This window comes from Rosa chinensis, chromosome 1 (genome assembly GCF_002994745.2).
Source record: "Rosa chinensis cultivar Old Blush chromosome 1, RchiOBHm-V2, whole genome shotgun sequence".
In the NCBI taxonomy this organism is placed as follows: domain Eukaryota; kingdom Viridiplantae; phylum Streptophyta; class Magnoliopsida; order Rosales; family Rosaceae; genus Rosa; species Rosa chinensis.
Window position 1 is genome coordinate 54,075,738 of NC_037088.1, and position 16,453 is coordinate 54,092,190.

The following is a 16,453-nucleotide window of genomic DNA, read 5'->3' on the forward strand; positions in this document are numbered from 1 at the left end:
AGTCCTAGATTCCGACATTTCGATAGTTAATAACTTTTGAACAATTAAACGAAATCTCGACGATTAATATATCGTCCAAACCAACTTTTCATGGTTTGACCAGGAGTTGACCAAGGTTTGACCGACCTTTCCTGGTTTGACCAGGATTGACAAACTTTGACCATTGTTTGACCAATCGTTAATGGTTCGATAATTACCTAAATTATCAAACATTGACTTGAAGTTACGTTATCGACCAAACATATATTGAGTGCACCCGATTACTAAGGCCACCCAATATATATATACTTATATATTAATTTCTTTCACTTTCTATCCATTTAACATAAGTACAAGCATAGAACATGTTTCCAATTTCATCAACATTTTATCTCAATCACGCTACACTTGGTCTTTTACTTCCATTTCGTATCTTGTCGCATAGTAATTACACGGAATTTACTATGGACCACCCAATACTTTCCAATTTCCATATAAGGTGTACCCAAACTACTATGGACACCCAATATGTTATTTTTCTTTCTTTACGCTACCATTTCACACAAGGTGTGCCCAAATTACTAAGGACACCCATACTCACACTTGACCATTTTCACCCTTCACAACCATTTCCTGATTCACAACAAAACTCAATCCACAATTATAATATCAATAGCATATTCAACAGCACATTCAAACATAAACTCCAAACACCCAGAACTATACAACTCGATTAGACTAGGCAAAACACTACAGTTCATCCAATATGCCAAACGTGCCAAAAGTGCAGAACCTCGATTTACCTTGGGTAGCACGAATTGCAGGTGGAAAACCCAAGCTTCTACTTCAACTCCTTCCCGAAACCCGGCTATGAATACACTGTCAAATTGATGCCCACCAATTCACAGCTTCTTGTTTTGATCTCGAAACCGAAACCCGACTGACGATGAACTGAGGTGGAGAGCGAACCAAGAGAAACCAGAGAAGCCGCCGGCGTCGAAGAACAACGCCGGATCACCAGCAGCTGAGACGGTGGCCGGAGTAGCCGAAAATTGCAGAACTCGCCGGAGGAGACACAAAGCTTCCCATCGTCGATTCTTCTTCTCCGTTCAGTGCATGGACGATCAGAGGCTACGGTGAGGTAGGCGACGCAGAGATGAAGGGAATGGAGCTCGCGCGCCGTCGTGGGGTGGCCGGACGTGAGAGTTCCAATCAGGTTCCCTTGCGGTCGTTTCCGGGTCGGAGGACTGTGGTCCTCTCTCGAGACTTCTAGTTCATTCCTCTGAGCCCAGACCCATTTATAAACTCCCTCAGTTAATCTTCGATGGCTATGATCAAGCGGTGGCTAACGGATGGCCACGATTGCACCGTTGATTTTCCTTTTTACTTAAAATGAATTTCTATAACTTTCCAACTTTAGAAATTCATAACAAATAGTTTCCATGTCCGAAAAATTCCCTGAAAAATCACACGAACTCATCGTGTCGTGTACTTTATTTTCCAACTCTCACATTGAGGATTTCACTTTATGAAATTTTCTGAAAATTTCCTCGAGCACTTTAACTTTTATCGAAATCGATGAGAAAATTATCGAACTATTTCACTTAAGCTCGATAAATTTTTCCGGGGCTCACAAGCACTGCCACAAATGGCACTTCCACAGCTTGAACATCCACCACCGCCGCTGTACATGCCTTTGCTATCGCCGCACCTACTAGCGTTCAAGCCACCAGCACCATCCACATTAAGGGAAGACAAATTCGATACCATTCCTACTGCAGGGCCCGCCACCGTCAGATCCACCCAAAAGCTGGGGACACCCATTCTGGTCCCATTACCCACGACCGCGTCCAAGAACCATGCACAGGGAGCACTAAGATCTCCGGCCTCTTTCATCCACTCTGCAATTCGAGCAACCGAGACCCCATCTCGAACAAAAACATCTTAGTTGATCACCAAGCACACCACTCGATCTGTGCTGCCGACCCTGGTCGCGATACTGCGTCCGCAGCAGCAATAGCACTAGATCGAACCCGACACCCGCATAAAACCATCATTGCCCAACGCAACAAGAAAGAGAATAAGTAGCCTAGAGGCCACCATGGCCACCCTTGACAGGCAATAGGGAGATATGAGAAGCCACCATGAGAGGTTTCTCAAATCCTAGCAGAGCGCTAGGTCAAGGAAAGATTTTTTATCTAATGTCTTCAAAGTTTTTTTTTTATGTGTACAAGCTTACAATAGAATAATAGTATTAACAAGAAAGATATTTTCCTTAAAGAAAAAAAATTAATGGTAATTAGTTTTGCAATATATGTCATCTTAAAAAAGTTCTATATGTCTAGAAGTAAGTTGCTAACTACTTGATAAGAGCCTTTAGGTGTGTAACTCTCATACCGAATTCGAATCTCTCCAACACTAATTAGAGTTTAAATTCCAATTTATTCTTGGTGATCATGGGGAGGAAGCGTTTTGACATGATATCTTAACACGGATTAGTTTATGAGCTTAAAAAGTCTTTTATAATACCGTGCATGTGATATCTAAAAACAAAACAAAAAACAAGAAAAACAAAAACTAAACTAAGTTGCTAGTTGAATGAATTACTTGGCATCAATCTTCGAATGCTATATTTTCTTTGTAAGAACTTCAGATGCGTATAATTTCAGATACTATGTTTGGTTTTATTCATGCATTTGATGACTGTCAGCTCTATCAGATTCATGTGTTATGGTCTACAAATCTATATCAGAATCATGAACTCCAGAACAGAGGCTTGATGTTACTAGCAGACTGATCTGCTGGGAAGCTAGGATACATATGCTCTCCATTATAGCTAATGATGTTGACATTATTGCTTGGATAATATTTTGGTTGGCATTGCTGCTGCTATTTGGCGCCTCAACTCCAAGTAGCTATGCTAGTGACTTTTCTTTTGGAAGTCCATCAGCTCTGCCCTTCTTTTAGTTGCCAGTATAAATTTGCTAATTCCTTACAGACCAGGATATGTCGGATATCCAAAGAAAATAAAACAAACAAACCAGTACGATAATAGGCGTAGTACAGTCGCGTTCTCCTGATCAGCTACTGACCAGACTGATCAGAGATAATTTGGTCACTTTAATCGAACAGTTAACAGATCTCATCCCAAATCACATCACTTACCTATCAACTGTTCAATTTCTCACTTATCTTTATCAGGTTTCCCCACCCTAGAAATCTGGAACTAACTTTTGCAATAATTGTGTTGGAGACGGTATGATTCCTCTCACTTATCTTTATCAGGTTTCCTTTTTCTTTTTCTTTTTTGATAAGATTTTTATCAGACTTCCTTTTTTTGTATAAGGTCTTTATCAGGTCTCCTTTTCGCAATAATTGTGTTGGAGAGGATATGACTTCTCTCGCTCAATTTTTTTTTACGACAGATTTCTCGCACTCATTGGATATCGTGAAACTTGTGTTTTCACAGGCTTGCACACATGAGTCATCAGATATAATAATCTAAGCGTCATAATTAAAATTAATTATGATTCAAATATTAATTAAATGAAGTTGATCCAAACTTTTATAAACTTATAAATAATGTCTTCATTTTTTTTTTACGTGGAATTCATATTCCCAACAATATGCATGTTATGTACACATAAATCTTACCGTCATTGATGAATAGGAAGGTTATAACTCATATATTGTTAATTAGGCAATTATAGGGGGTCTCAAGTACGAGACCTAAGGTTTGTGACACCAATCTTATTTGTCATGTCATGTATGTAAATTTAATTTTTAGTTTCAATTTCACATAATATATATTGTCACATCACAATCTTGTAACACTAATTTTAACATTTTATATTTCCCTTTAGATTTTAGAGGTGAAACAATAACATTAATGAATTTAATTAAGTGACGAAAAAAATATTGTTTGTTCATTTTTTGCCAAATTAGAATGTACCTGTAAATTGAAATTTTTTTATAATATATTACGTGTGACATACATATAATTATTACTCAAACTACTTTATTCTATTGATAATCTTATTTATTTACCTTAATGACTTAATGAAGTACTTTTTGTGGTTACCAAATGAGTATTTTCAATGAGTAAAACATTATATAAGATAGGACATATATAAAAAATATTATACCTCTATAACTTATACCATGCGGATATCTAACTAATAAAAATAAGATATACTCGAAAAAAAACTAATAAAAATAAGATTAGCGTTATAGCTAACCATATTCTAAACAGTTAGAACTCTAATGACTTAGATTAGACAATAAGACAAATCATAGCATTCAACTTAGTATACTCAACATGATTTGAAAATATATTAAAAAAGATAAATCAAATCAAAATTCAACTTAGCCATTAAAATAAATCTAATCCCTCAGAAACAGAAATCGAACAAAAGCACTGACCCTATATAAATAATAAAATAAAATAACGTAAAATGATTTAAAACAATCAGATTTTGAAATGATTAAATTATCTTTTTATCAAGAATTACATCGCGTGATAAATAGATAAAATATAGGTTTTTTGTGTATTTACCCCATTTTTAGAGATTTTTTTACCACTTACCCCATTAAGTTTTTTTAATTCTTTCTTACCCAAAACACTTTAAGGAGGTCTTCCCTAATATTCCATTAAGATTTTTTTTTTTTTTTTTAATTTTTTTTAATATCATTTTACCCTTACTCCTTTGTTACTTAGAGAGAGAGAGATAAAATTGAAGAGAGAGAAACCATGGGGGACTTCACCGGAGTCCGATCACAGGTAGCCGGAATCTGGTCAATTTTCGCCGGAATCCCGTCAACGTTTGCCGTATTCCGGTCACCGGTCAACGTTTGCCGGATTCCGGTCACCGGCTACCGCCCACTGGAATTTGCTGAAAATCTCATCGGATTTTTTTTTTTTGCACCGCACCCAATGGACATCTATTACCCCTCTATCTATTGCCCCCTAATAGAGGGGCAATAGCGTCTATTGCCCCCCCCCCCCCCAATAGAACTTTCGGTAGCCGGAATAAGAAATAAAATTCCTAAAATTAGACAGATAAAACTTTGATTAAAGAAAAAAAACGAAGAAATTATATCAATTTTAAAACGTCTATTGCCTCCCAATAAACGTTTATTGTCCCCCAATAGATGTTTCGATTACCGAAATGAGAATTAATTTTTCAAAAATTACACAAATATAACTTTGATTATAGAAAAAGAAAAGAAAAGGATATTACATTAATTCAAAACGTCTATTGCCCCCAATAGACCTTTAACACACTTCTATTGGCCTAATAGAACTTTTTTTTTCCTTCCATTCTGGGCCTTCTGCCCCCATTTTACCAAAAAAAAAATTGATTTGGGCACCTTGCAACTTCCCACAATTTACTGAAATGAATACTTGCCATTATCGATTCTATGGTCATTTCCTTGCAACTTTTCACTCAGGACACACAACTCCCTCTGTAAGGCACAAAATCTGAAGAATCGAATTCAAAAGACGCTTCAGACCAAAAAAAAAAAAAAAAGGAAATTGAAAAGTTGTGAAACTGTTTGGGCAGGTGGATTTAACTGCAGGAACAAAATCAGCCATGGGCCATGGTTGTTAAGTCTCCTCTCAGTCTTAACCTGGGCATGTCTGCTTCGTTCGTTCACCGCGCAGGGACTGGTTCTGAGCAGTGTGATTCTTTGACTTGGCCATTTCTGCGATTCAAAAATCAAAGAGGAAAAAGAAACAATTGGAAGAGGAAATGAAACAGAGAGTAAGAATAAGCAGAAGAGGAAATGCTCACTCGCCAGCGCCAAACTCAGTGCCATCTCGTCCCCAGCAGCGATCGTCTCAGGCGGCAACTCGAACGCATCGACGACAGCATCGCAGCGAGGCGATGTAGAGTGCCATGTAGATCTCCACGTCAACCCGATCCAAAATCCTTATGCATCGTCATCATCACTGCTTACCGCAACGTCATCGGAGCTCCGATCCATGAGCACAACTCACTTGATCTGCCCGTTAACAGCAGCCTCATTCCAATCGAGGGAGAAGACGACAATGGAGCAGAGGAAAACAGAGGTGCCATGCTCTCTCTTCGCGAGTCAGCAACTGAGACGAGGCCGGAGTAGCTTTGAAAAGGCCGGTGACGATTAGCAAATTAGGGTTTGATGAGGGATTCAGAGATTGAAGAAGAAGAGGGAATTTGAGAGAGAGAGAGAGAGAGAGAGAGAGAGAGAGAGAGAGAGAGAGAGAGTGGGGTGAGGGGGTTGAGTGGGAATATGTAATTCATTAATTAGGTTGAGGGCAGAATAGTTATTTTGCTTTAAAATAAAAATCTATGTGAGATAATTTTCCCTTATTTTAAGACTTTGAGTCAATGACCCATATATGTAAAAGGGAAAAATTCACCAACGGTATCTGGACACTTTGGTGACTTTCAAAATGATACCTGAACTCTGAATGTTATCAATGTGATACCTGGATTCATTATTTCGTATCAAAGTCGTACCTACGACCAATTTCCGTCACGGAACTGTTAAATTTTGCACGTGCGATGCACGTGAGTCACTAAATAAAGATATAAGACCGATTTACCCTCAATTTTTTTTTTCCTTTTTCTTTTTTTTTTTCTTCTTCTTCTTCGACCTTTCTTTCTTTCTTCTTCCTTTTTGGTTTCTTCTTCCGCCGTTTTTTTTTTTTGGTAACACTTCTTCTTCCCCTGGTTTGAATCATCAAGATTCAAATCATCTCAGGTTTGATCTCGCAATATTCTCCGTTCATTGTCTCCTTCTCAATCTTCTTTTCATTTTTCTATCTCCGGATTCTCCTCTGTTGCGCCGGATTCTCCTTTGATTTTGGATCCGAGTTCTGGATTCATCGCATAATGGTCTCGAAGAGCTACTCAAGAAGAGCTACTCCTCCATCACGATCAGCGACCACTGGACTCCACCGCCACTGAGCAACTGGCTCCTCCTCCGCCGCTCGAACACCTCCCTCTGCCTTTGCCGACCTTCACTCCCAGCCCGCCGATCAAGCGCGCCACCAGCCTGCTGACGAAGGTCCAAAAATCGAGGATGCAAGGGGTTAGGTTGCCCATTACTGAAGAGGACGAATCCGTCCACGCCTCCTCCTCCCCCGACCGCGACATCACCATGGAGTTCGCCGCGGCACTGCGGAGCCAGGTGGCAACACCAGCAGCGGCGGTGAGAACCAAGAAGACCTTGCAGAAACTCTGATTTTCATTTTCCATCACCACCCACAACCACACCTCCACCAAAACTCGAACTCAAACTCAAAATCCATTAATATCAAGTTATTTAACTACAACAAAACACCAGCAAGTTTACAGAGAACCCAACCAAATCCAAATCCAAAACCAAATCCCAATTTCAATTTCAATTTCGTCCTCCAAAATGAAGGACAGAGTTTTCCCGAAGCCTCGCTTGTCGAAGATTTGAAATCGGCGATGGAGTGCGCCGCCGATCCTTTCGTCGAGGTCAACTACGTCGGCGCCATGTGCCTGAAGAATCGGCGAGTGAAGTCAGAGAGATGATTGAGGGGAGAGGAAGAAGACGAGAGGTGGAGGGGTTAAAAGACAGATTTAATGGCGTCTAAAGGCAGAAAGCAAGAAGAAGAAAGAAAGAAATATCGAAGAAGAAGAAGAAGAAAAAGAAAAATAAAAAGGAAAAAAAAAATTTGAGGGTAAATCGGTCTTTTTATCTTTATTTAGTGATTCACGTGCATCGCACGTGTAAAATTTAACTGTTCTGTGACGGAAATTGGTCGTAGGTACGACATTGATACGAAATAATGAATCCAGGTATCACATTGATAACATTCAGAATTCAGGTATCATTTTGAAAGTCACCAAAGTATCCAGACACCGTTGATGAATTTTTCCCTATGTAAAATGACATGATATTTAAAATTAAGGACACAAATATTAGATATCATTTGAGCCGGTACACATGCATGAATAGCAAAAGTTTCCCGACTTTGGCACTTTGCACAACCTATCACGTCCCAGATGAATGAAAACGAACCCTTGGCATCAATAATTTCGACTCTGGACGTTTCCTACCGCACTAAAGTTTTCTGCACACGATGGGTACACGTGTATTAATTGCTTTCCCTCTCTAACAGTCTGAATAACTATCTGACCGATAGTGTCCACCGTATTGAAGGATCTCATAATTTCTCTTCCTCTTACCCAATCTCATGCCAAGTATATTTTCTGGCCGGATTACTTGTTTAGACTGCTTTCTTTCTTTGGCTGATCGGTTCATATATACAAATTTAGCTTGTCAAAATTTTCTTGATGGAAATAGAGAGGACTAGCTCAGATCCTCAGTCTAGTCCAATTTCAAAAATGACTCGCTCGCAAGATGAGGAAGACCCCGCTAAATCAAGGTTAATTTCTCTTTTATTTCTTCGGTTAACTAAGAGTAGTATGATAGATTTGTAGTTTTTACCAAAAAAAAAAAAAAAAAATTAGGTTGATAGGTTCTCTGAATCTGCATCTTCCTTTTCTTTTTGTCTTTTGCTTTTGTTTTGTAGGTTAAGGGGATTTGAATGTACAATTTCATAGAATAGCTGGGTGATTATTAACTCACTAAATTATTTAGTAGTCGTCCATTAAAAATTTTAGGCTGGAACTCGAATACAAAAAAGTGGAATTCAAAATCAGTTTCAAACTAGAACTATAATCAATTATCAGTTTCATAAGCTCTCTGAATCCGAATCGCCGAATCGGCTTCAAATCTTCTATCCCCAAACCCCTGTCTCTCAATAAAGTTGTGACACCGGGCATTTCATTTAACTGAAACTTAACGCCGTTAGCTTGTACACAACATTTTTTTTTTTCCTTTTCAATATTGAACTCTCCTTATCTAAAGAACACGACAAATCAGTTCACTCCCAAACTTTCCATCATCTTTCTCTACCGGTTTTCTTTCAATCTATATATACAGATCGATTCTTCCTTTTACCTCTGGCAATTTACCCACTGTCCCGCTATGGATTTTAATCCCTGCATATTGAGATTTATCTACAGATCGAAACATGAAAAATTTCGACCAAAAGTAATTATGAAGGATTTTAAACTTGAACTATTTGATGATTCTGATCGAATCTAAACTTGGAAGAAAGATAAAGAATCTTTTGCGTTCGGGTAATTTGATTCTTGAAGCTAGATTTTTGTCCAGATCCATCCATGAATGGATTGGATTGGATTATATGAAAGATTAATTGATACTTGGGATTTGATTACGTTTTCATACCCTTCAATGGGCCTATCTCTACCAAAATGAAAAGATGGTTGCTGGAGGTGGTGGACGATCATCCTCAGAAATTTCATAGACAAGAGTTATTGAAAAATAGAGAAAGAGAGGCACCGGTTGTTTGAGAGTTGCGGACTACGAAAGTGCGAAAGAAGAAGAAAATATGAACTGTTTCAATTTACTGTTATAATTTTTTTTTTTTATTATAAAGAAGAATTAACACAGTTTAAGTTCTGTTAGGTAGTGGGACAGGTGTCACAATTTTAATGGGAGACAGGGGAGGAGACATGAATTTAGAGACAGAGGACACCATTCAATTTTGTTCTAAAATTCTTTTCCATTTTTGAACTGTTTACTTTTTATTGTCATACCACGTGTCAGGTGCTATATGAGTATATCAGAGAAGATAACAAGGCTACTTCAATGCCTGTTTTGTTCATGGTGAGTTGCGATCTCATCAAGTCTTATATTCCTTTACATTCCAGTGATCAGTGGACACTTTGGTAATGAAGATGCCTTAACATGGAGAAATAGTCTTGTGATTAATCTTTTGTTTTCTCTCCATGTCAAAAAGAAAATAGATATCAATTTTTTGTATTCCATGTTATACCCTATATACTTTTTGTTAGTATCTACGCTATTCTCAAGTATAAAAAGCACAGATTGTTATTATTAGGTTTGCAACATGTTACGACGGAGTATGCACGACAATACGTGTGATGCTAGAGATACTTGATAACTCATGGCGGAAGGTCCGAAGGAACGTAACGATACTACGTGATAACTTATGGTGGAAGGTTGATAACTTAAGGTGGAAGGTCCGAAGGAACGTGAGGATACTACCTGATAACTTATGGTGGAAGGTCCGAAGCAACATAGCAAGGTGGAAGGTCCGAAGTTTATGGCGGAATGCAACAAGTGTAATAAGCTCATGGTGGGATACAATATTTGTAACATCTTGCGTGATTGCAGTCTCACAAGATCCTTTATTTTTTTATATTCCAACTATAAATGAGGAAGAAAAGTGCCTCGAAATGGACACCAAGTTGATGATTGTGTTACTCGTTTTGCGATCACTCACGGACATCATTTTCATATGGGACATTAAAAGTCAAAATTATAAGGCTGCAGCAATAGCTAAGATATGGCGAGCAGTTGCAACAGACTTTTTTGCTATACTTCCCGTCCCACAAGTAAGTAATCTTAAATTGTACTTGTCGGTTTAAGGTATCATATATGGCTAATCGATTACAATTACAACGGATATGGTTTATTTAGATCCCCTTATGATCTGAAGTTGAGATAGATTATCCCATTTTGTGTACATGATTATGTTGGCTTTAATCAGTTTGTCACTCATTTCTAATTCATTAAATTTTTATGTGTTTAGGTGTTAATAATAGTCGTCCTTTACAGACATCAAGAATTGGGATATCTGAATGTGTTTCTTTTCATCCAATATGTACCAAGGATTTATCGACTTAGTCAATCGTTTGACAATCTTAAGCGGAGAAGGGACACCGGATTATGGGTCAAAGTTGCATTCAATTTTTTTCTATACATCCTTGCTTGTCATGTAAGTTTGAATTATTTTATCATTATATATATGAGGTTCTTATCTTACATTGACATATTATTCTTTTTTCTCATTTGTTAAGAGTTTTACTTTATTGTTTTTTAGCAATGTTTTTGTTAGTAACTAATCTGCTTGTCTTTAGATACTTGGAGCCTCGTGGTTTTTCTTTTCTGTTCAACGAGAGATGTTTTGTTGGCGCCAAACTTGTGTAGAACAGAAGACATGCAGAAGTAATATCAAGTGCAACGAAAATAGTTCGAGAAATGTCACAAAACTAGATCAACTTTGTCCAATGAATCCACCAAATTCTGCCATATTTGATTTTGGGATATTTGTTAATACTCTGGGAACTAGTCGCAGAACACCAATAAACTTCTCAACGAAGTTATCATACTCTTTCTGGTGGGGAGTGCGAAATATAAGGTTTGCATTCACACACACACACAAACATGTGTCCTAACTGATATAATATTGAGCTAAAATAATTTTACCACCCTGAACTTTACAATTAAAATCAGTTGTGTCCCCAAACTTCTAATTTGATCGTATGTGCCATTGTAGTGTTGTACTCTCCAAGTTGATCAATTATGGGCAATCCTTCACTAATCTATTAATTTATTCATATATTTTTGTACATCCAAACTAGTTTTTAGCATTTAGTTATGCAAGAAACACACTATTTACATGATCAAGGCTAAAAGTTGGCCCTAAATAGGCATTCACTGTCACAAATTTGTGAAGAAATTAAGGAATTAGTTTACTAATGATTATGATTGATCATATTAGAGAGTATAAAGGCATATGTGACTAAATTAAAAGTTTGTGGGCACAGACGATTTTAGGCATAAAGTTCAAGGAGGTAAAATGAATTTAACTTTATAATATTTTATCAATTAAGAATACTCATGCGGTAAATATGAAAAATACCTCATTAAATCATTAATGTAAATAAATATTAAAGTAGTTTTAATGTAAATAAATATTAAAGTAGTTTGAGTATTAATTATATGTATATGATACGGAACATATTATAGAATTTTTTCAATTTACTTGTTCATTCTAATTTGGCAAAACATGTTCTCTTCACTTATGATATATAGCGCTAAGTAGAACATATAGATTGCTTGACCCTTTAATTAACCTTTTGTAGTAATTTTGGCACAAATCTGGAAACAAGTACTTATTTGGGGGAAGTTTGGTTTGCAACTCTAATTTCGGTTATCGGCTTGCTACTCTTTGTATATCTCATTGGAAATAATGTTCAGGTTGGTAATGAATCTCTCTATTTGTTATTTTAAATTATCTTTGTTAATTTTTGTAAATTGAATATGATAGAACGCAATGAGAATTCCTAAATTAACAGTTGGGTGACCAGAGCATTTATAATTTAAATTATCAATTATACTCCTACGTATTATCTACCACTATAAATTTGAAAACTCTCATAGACTCTTTATTATAAATATGTTGTCGTTAGAGACTCTCATAATGTTATATGAACCAATATTTTGAGTACTATTTAAAAATTACCTTATATGATAGAACATGTGCTTTTCTACAATTAACAAATCATATAGTTTTTATTAATGATGTAATTATACCACATAAGTTGTTGCAATGAAATATTATTTGGGTGCGCCTATTGCCAACCTATTAGTTTCTTAGTTCACTGTATGAACATTTTGAATTACTGACAAACTATATTACCCAAGTATAAAATAAATAATAAGTACACTAACTTTTTAAAAGCTAAATTTGTAAGGAAAACTAAATACATAATCAATTAATTAAATACAAAGGCACTTAAACTCTCATTGGATAACATTAATCTTCATCTTCTCCACCAAAATCTGATTTTTTTTTCTTTCCCTTCTCATCGTTAATCAGTTATCAGTTCACAAAACTATTAGTATTAACTTCATCAAAATCTTTATAATACCCACTGTGAACACTGAAAGTAAAAAATTAAAACACACACAAAAAAAAAATCTATTCTTCATTGTTCACAATTGTTCATTTACTATCTTTTCAGATGGATTGAAATAGACAATTATTGAAACTGAATGAGAATATTAAAAAATGGAAGTAAATCAAATTATGATTTTGTTGGGAAAATATAATATATTTTAGTTTTTCTTATTGGTATAAATTAAATGAAAAGATTTTCATTAAAAAAATATTTTTTAATTGGATATGTCATATAAGGATATTTCTGAAAAAATAAATGGGTTAGAGCATCTTTAGCAGACTCTCTATTTTGGCTCCTTAGCTATTTTAAACCAGCTTTTTATCTATTTTAGCCGCCGCACCAGACTCCTACGTGACTCTCCATTATAATTTTTAGCTATATCGCTCATAAATATAGAAAGTGAGATGATGCTCTCTATAACTTGAAACATTCATTTTTAATTATTTTTATATAATTCATAAATACATTTAAACTATTCAATATTCATTTAAAAAAATTATATAAAATCAAACCTAGCTAAAATAGAGAGCACTTAGGCAGACATATTTCTAAAGTAGCTAGCTAAAATGACTTTTTAGCTATTTTGGCCAAAATTTGACTAAAAAATGACTAGCATTGCTAAATATACTTTTTAGATAAGTAAATCTAATATTGAATGTAAGGTGTAATGAGCAAGTAAGGTGAATAAAAAAAATAGTAGTGGCAATAACTGCACCCATATTATTTATTTTAGACAATACCTCTTTTCTTTATGCGAGAACAGGTCATCAATTCCTTAAATTTAGCAGCAGTACAATAACAACACACTCCTACGGGATCGACAATAAGATTCGTTGTTTAGAGTAGTACGCTACAAAGCCCGCCCCTAATAAAAAAGTTAACTACCTAGCAAGCCCACATTTTAGAATTAAGCCCAAAACAAGGAAAAATTAGATCTCCAAAGAGAATTAAATGAGATAACAAACTATCTACTTTCCTTGTCGCTCTCTTAACTAAAAAAAATAAATTGAAAAATTAGGCTCGTCATTTATTCTTAAAAAAGAAAGACTGACCCGCATAAGTATTAAACAAAAGGCCCAATAGACCTTATGAATGCAGACCAGCATTCCACACCAACAAGTTCCACCATAGCAAAAACTAGATGAACAGTTCTCTTCCATGAAAACACAGATAGTACTTCTTGGTTTAGGTAATTCCTTTTTTTTTTTTTTACCCATTTAATATTTGAGCGTTGATAGTATTCTAATAATTGCTATTTAATACTATAATACTATTCCTTTATCTATAATATTTTTCTATTTCCCACCAGTACCATTTACCGTATTGATATTCTATTATGCTCGTAAAAATTAAATCCATAACCTTTATAATATTAAATTTTTCTTAATCTATTAATGTTAAGCAGTGAAATTATGAGTAGTCAGTACAATGAAAAAAAAAACATAAATGAATAATTTGAGGACAAATTATTAGTAAGATAAAGTAAGCTAGAACTCATCCACATCTCACTCACGATTCATCATTTTTGTATCGTTAACCATATACAATGAATAGGCAAAGGATGAGAGCATCTGACATAGTCACATTTAGATGCACACATCTATTTTTACATTTCCATGAGAATGAGTAATATAATAATTACCTTGACTGGAGAGATGAAGAGATAGTACGATCAAATAAACTGCTTATTTAGTTATTTTGTCCTGTGTGCGTGTTTTTTTTTTTTGGTAATCTTGTGTGTCTTCTTTTAATGATGACTTCTGTAACCAAAATGAGTTAAATCAAAATTATTTGAATATTTGATTACTATCTTAAGTGTCGAAATTATACGAGACAGACTATTCCTCTTTATAATTTTCACTATTTTGAATGACAAATTTTTTTTTATTAACTTATTTTTTTCACAATTAATCAGAGAAGATAAATTTTGAAGTCAGCAAGAAACTTTGTATTTGTAAGGTTGAGTACTCGGGCAGGATCCATCATTAAAATAAATTTTAAGAATTTTTTATTTGAGAGAATTATAAAAACTTTGTATATGTGTGCATACATATTTATAAATATACCGTGTGGTGGAACTGAGCTAGCTAGCTTCTTGTTTGTCGTGAGACAGACATTCATGCAAATGAAAACTATGAAAGAGGAGGAGGAAGCTAAAAAGATGAGGCAAGAAGCTGAAAGGATAAGGCAAGAGCTTCTCCATCAAGAGAGACGCATAAATTCGTGGATGCACCGACTTAATTTCCCTGGGTTTTTGAGGGAAGAGGTCGAGAGAAAAATTAAAGGAAAGTTGCAAGAAAACAAAGAGGCTAATCTTGCTAATGTATTGACTCTATTATCATTTATGGATTCGGACCTCCACAGAGATGTAAAGTGGCTGATGCTGGAAAATGTAAGTCTTCAACCCATCTTTCTCCACGTGTTCACTGTTGACTAGTTGAGTGTTCTTGAGTAGTGTTTTTTCGATTAGGAGTGTTCTTAAGTAGTTGTCTGTGTATGGATCATCACATATTTTTTCAATTATGAAAAGCCAGCTAAGCGCGCGACAACTTACATGCAGGTGGCAGTTATTAAAGATATGGGTCGGCGTGTGTTGTCTGAAATTTCTGAGTTGATGGAGATAGTGGAGTACCCCGAAAATACTTTGATTGTTGAAAGGGCCGGACCCTTGGATCGCATGGTTGTCATTACAGAAGGGACTATGGGGGTCTACAAGACTAGCACGAACCCTTCTCCATCAGCAATCATTCAAGGGTCTTTCGACCAAGTGAATGTCTACGGACAGATACAACTAGTGAGTTGGGCACTCTCAACCAACGGAAATCTCGACAGCCTTCCTATCTCAGAAGAAACCGTCAAGTGTCATACCAAAGTAGAAGGATTTGTTCTCACAGCCAGTGACTTGAAGAAGGTCCTCTCTAAATACGGCGTAATCCAAGACAATGATTCTGATCAAGATCATGTGGAAATTAGTAATTCTATTGAGGGGGAAAGTTCTTCTAGTATGGGATCAGCAATCCTTGTAGCAACAGATCAAGATCATGGGGAAATTAGTAATTCTATTGAGGGGGAAAGTTCTTCTAGCCTGAGATCAGCAATTCTTGTAGCAACAACAGCCTCTCGTTTCCGGCGACGCCTTCGAAGAGCGAAGCCTGCATTACATTTAGATTTCGATCCCTCTAGCTACAAAGGAATGTGAGAACCTGTGGAAAAACGAGTTTGATGCTAATGTAACCACTGTATTTATTGCACAAAACTAATCAATTATGATCAGCTGCTATTGGTATTTTTCATATATATGTTTTTTTGCATTATGATTTATGAATTAATACATTCATTTTCACCAATAAACACTATATGACATAATGTCATGAACCCTCTCAGGCTCCAAAGCAATTTCAACTTTGGTCGGATCATTACTATCAATCTATCATGATACAATTAAACTTCCAAAGTCATTTCAAGTTCTCGGCCTCGCCAGGTCCAGCTTGCCCTCCGTGCACGCGCAGCAGCTGATCAGAGCTCTAAATCTCTTCCCCGACTCAGATGCCAACATCGTCGACGGCAGAGATTCGTCCCCCGTCGCCGCCCGGGAAGAGCATCGTCGAGAAGCGGTTCACGGTCCCCAACGTCGTCGGCGAGTCTGGGGTTTCCGT

The 16,453-nt window shown here is 36.2% G+C and overlaps 1 protein-coding gene across 5 annotated transcripts; it reads left to right on the plus strand.

Moving 5' to 3' along the window:
* Positions 1-8,017: 8,017 nt before the first annotated feature.
* On the plus strand, positions 8,018-16,110 carry LOC112182313 (cyclic nucleotide-gated ion channel 1). 5 transcript variants are annotated; one of them, XM_024320773.2, is made up of 8 exons: positions 8,018-8,383; positions 9,634-9,693; positions 9,929-10,445; positions 10,643-10,828; positions 10,971-11,251; positions 11,979-12,093; positions 14,911-15,189; positions 15,358-16,110. In XM_024320773.2, the coding sequence occupies exons 1-8, from the start codon at positions 8,292-8,294 to the stop codon at positions 15,994-15,996; spliced, it is 2,169 nt and encodes a 722-aa protein (XP_024176541.1). In that variant the 5' UTR covers positions 8,018-8,291; the 3' UTR covers positions 15,997-16,110. The 5 variants fall into 5 exon arrangements, with proteins under 5 accessions (XP_024176541.1, XP_040374011.1, XP_040374012.1 ...); XM_040518077.1 differs by having other exon boundaries at positions 9,493-9,693; positions 9,915-10,445; positions 15,358-16,077; XM_040518078.1 differs by having other exon boundaries at positions 9,915-10,445; positions 15,358-16,077.
* Positions 16,111-16,453: the final 343 nt, after the last annotated feature.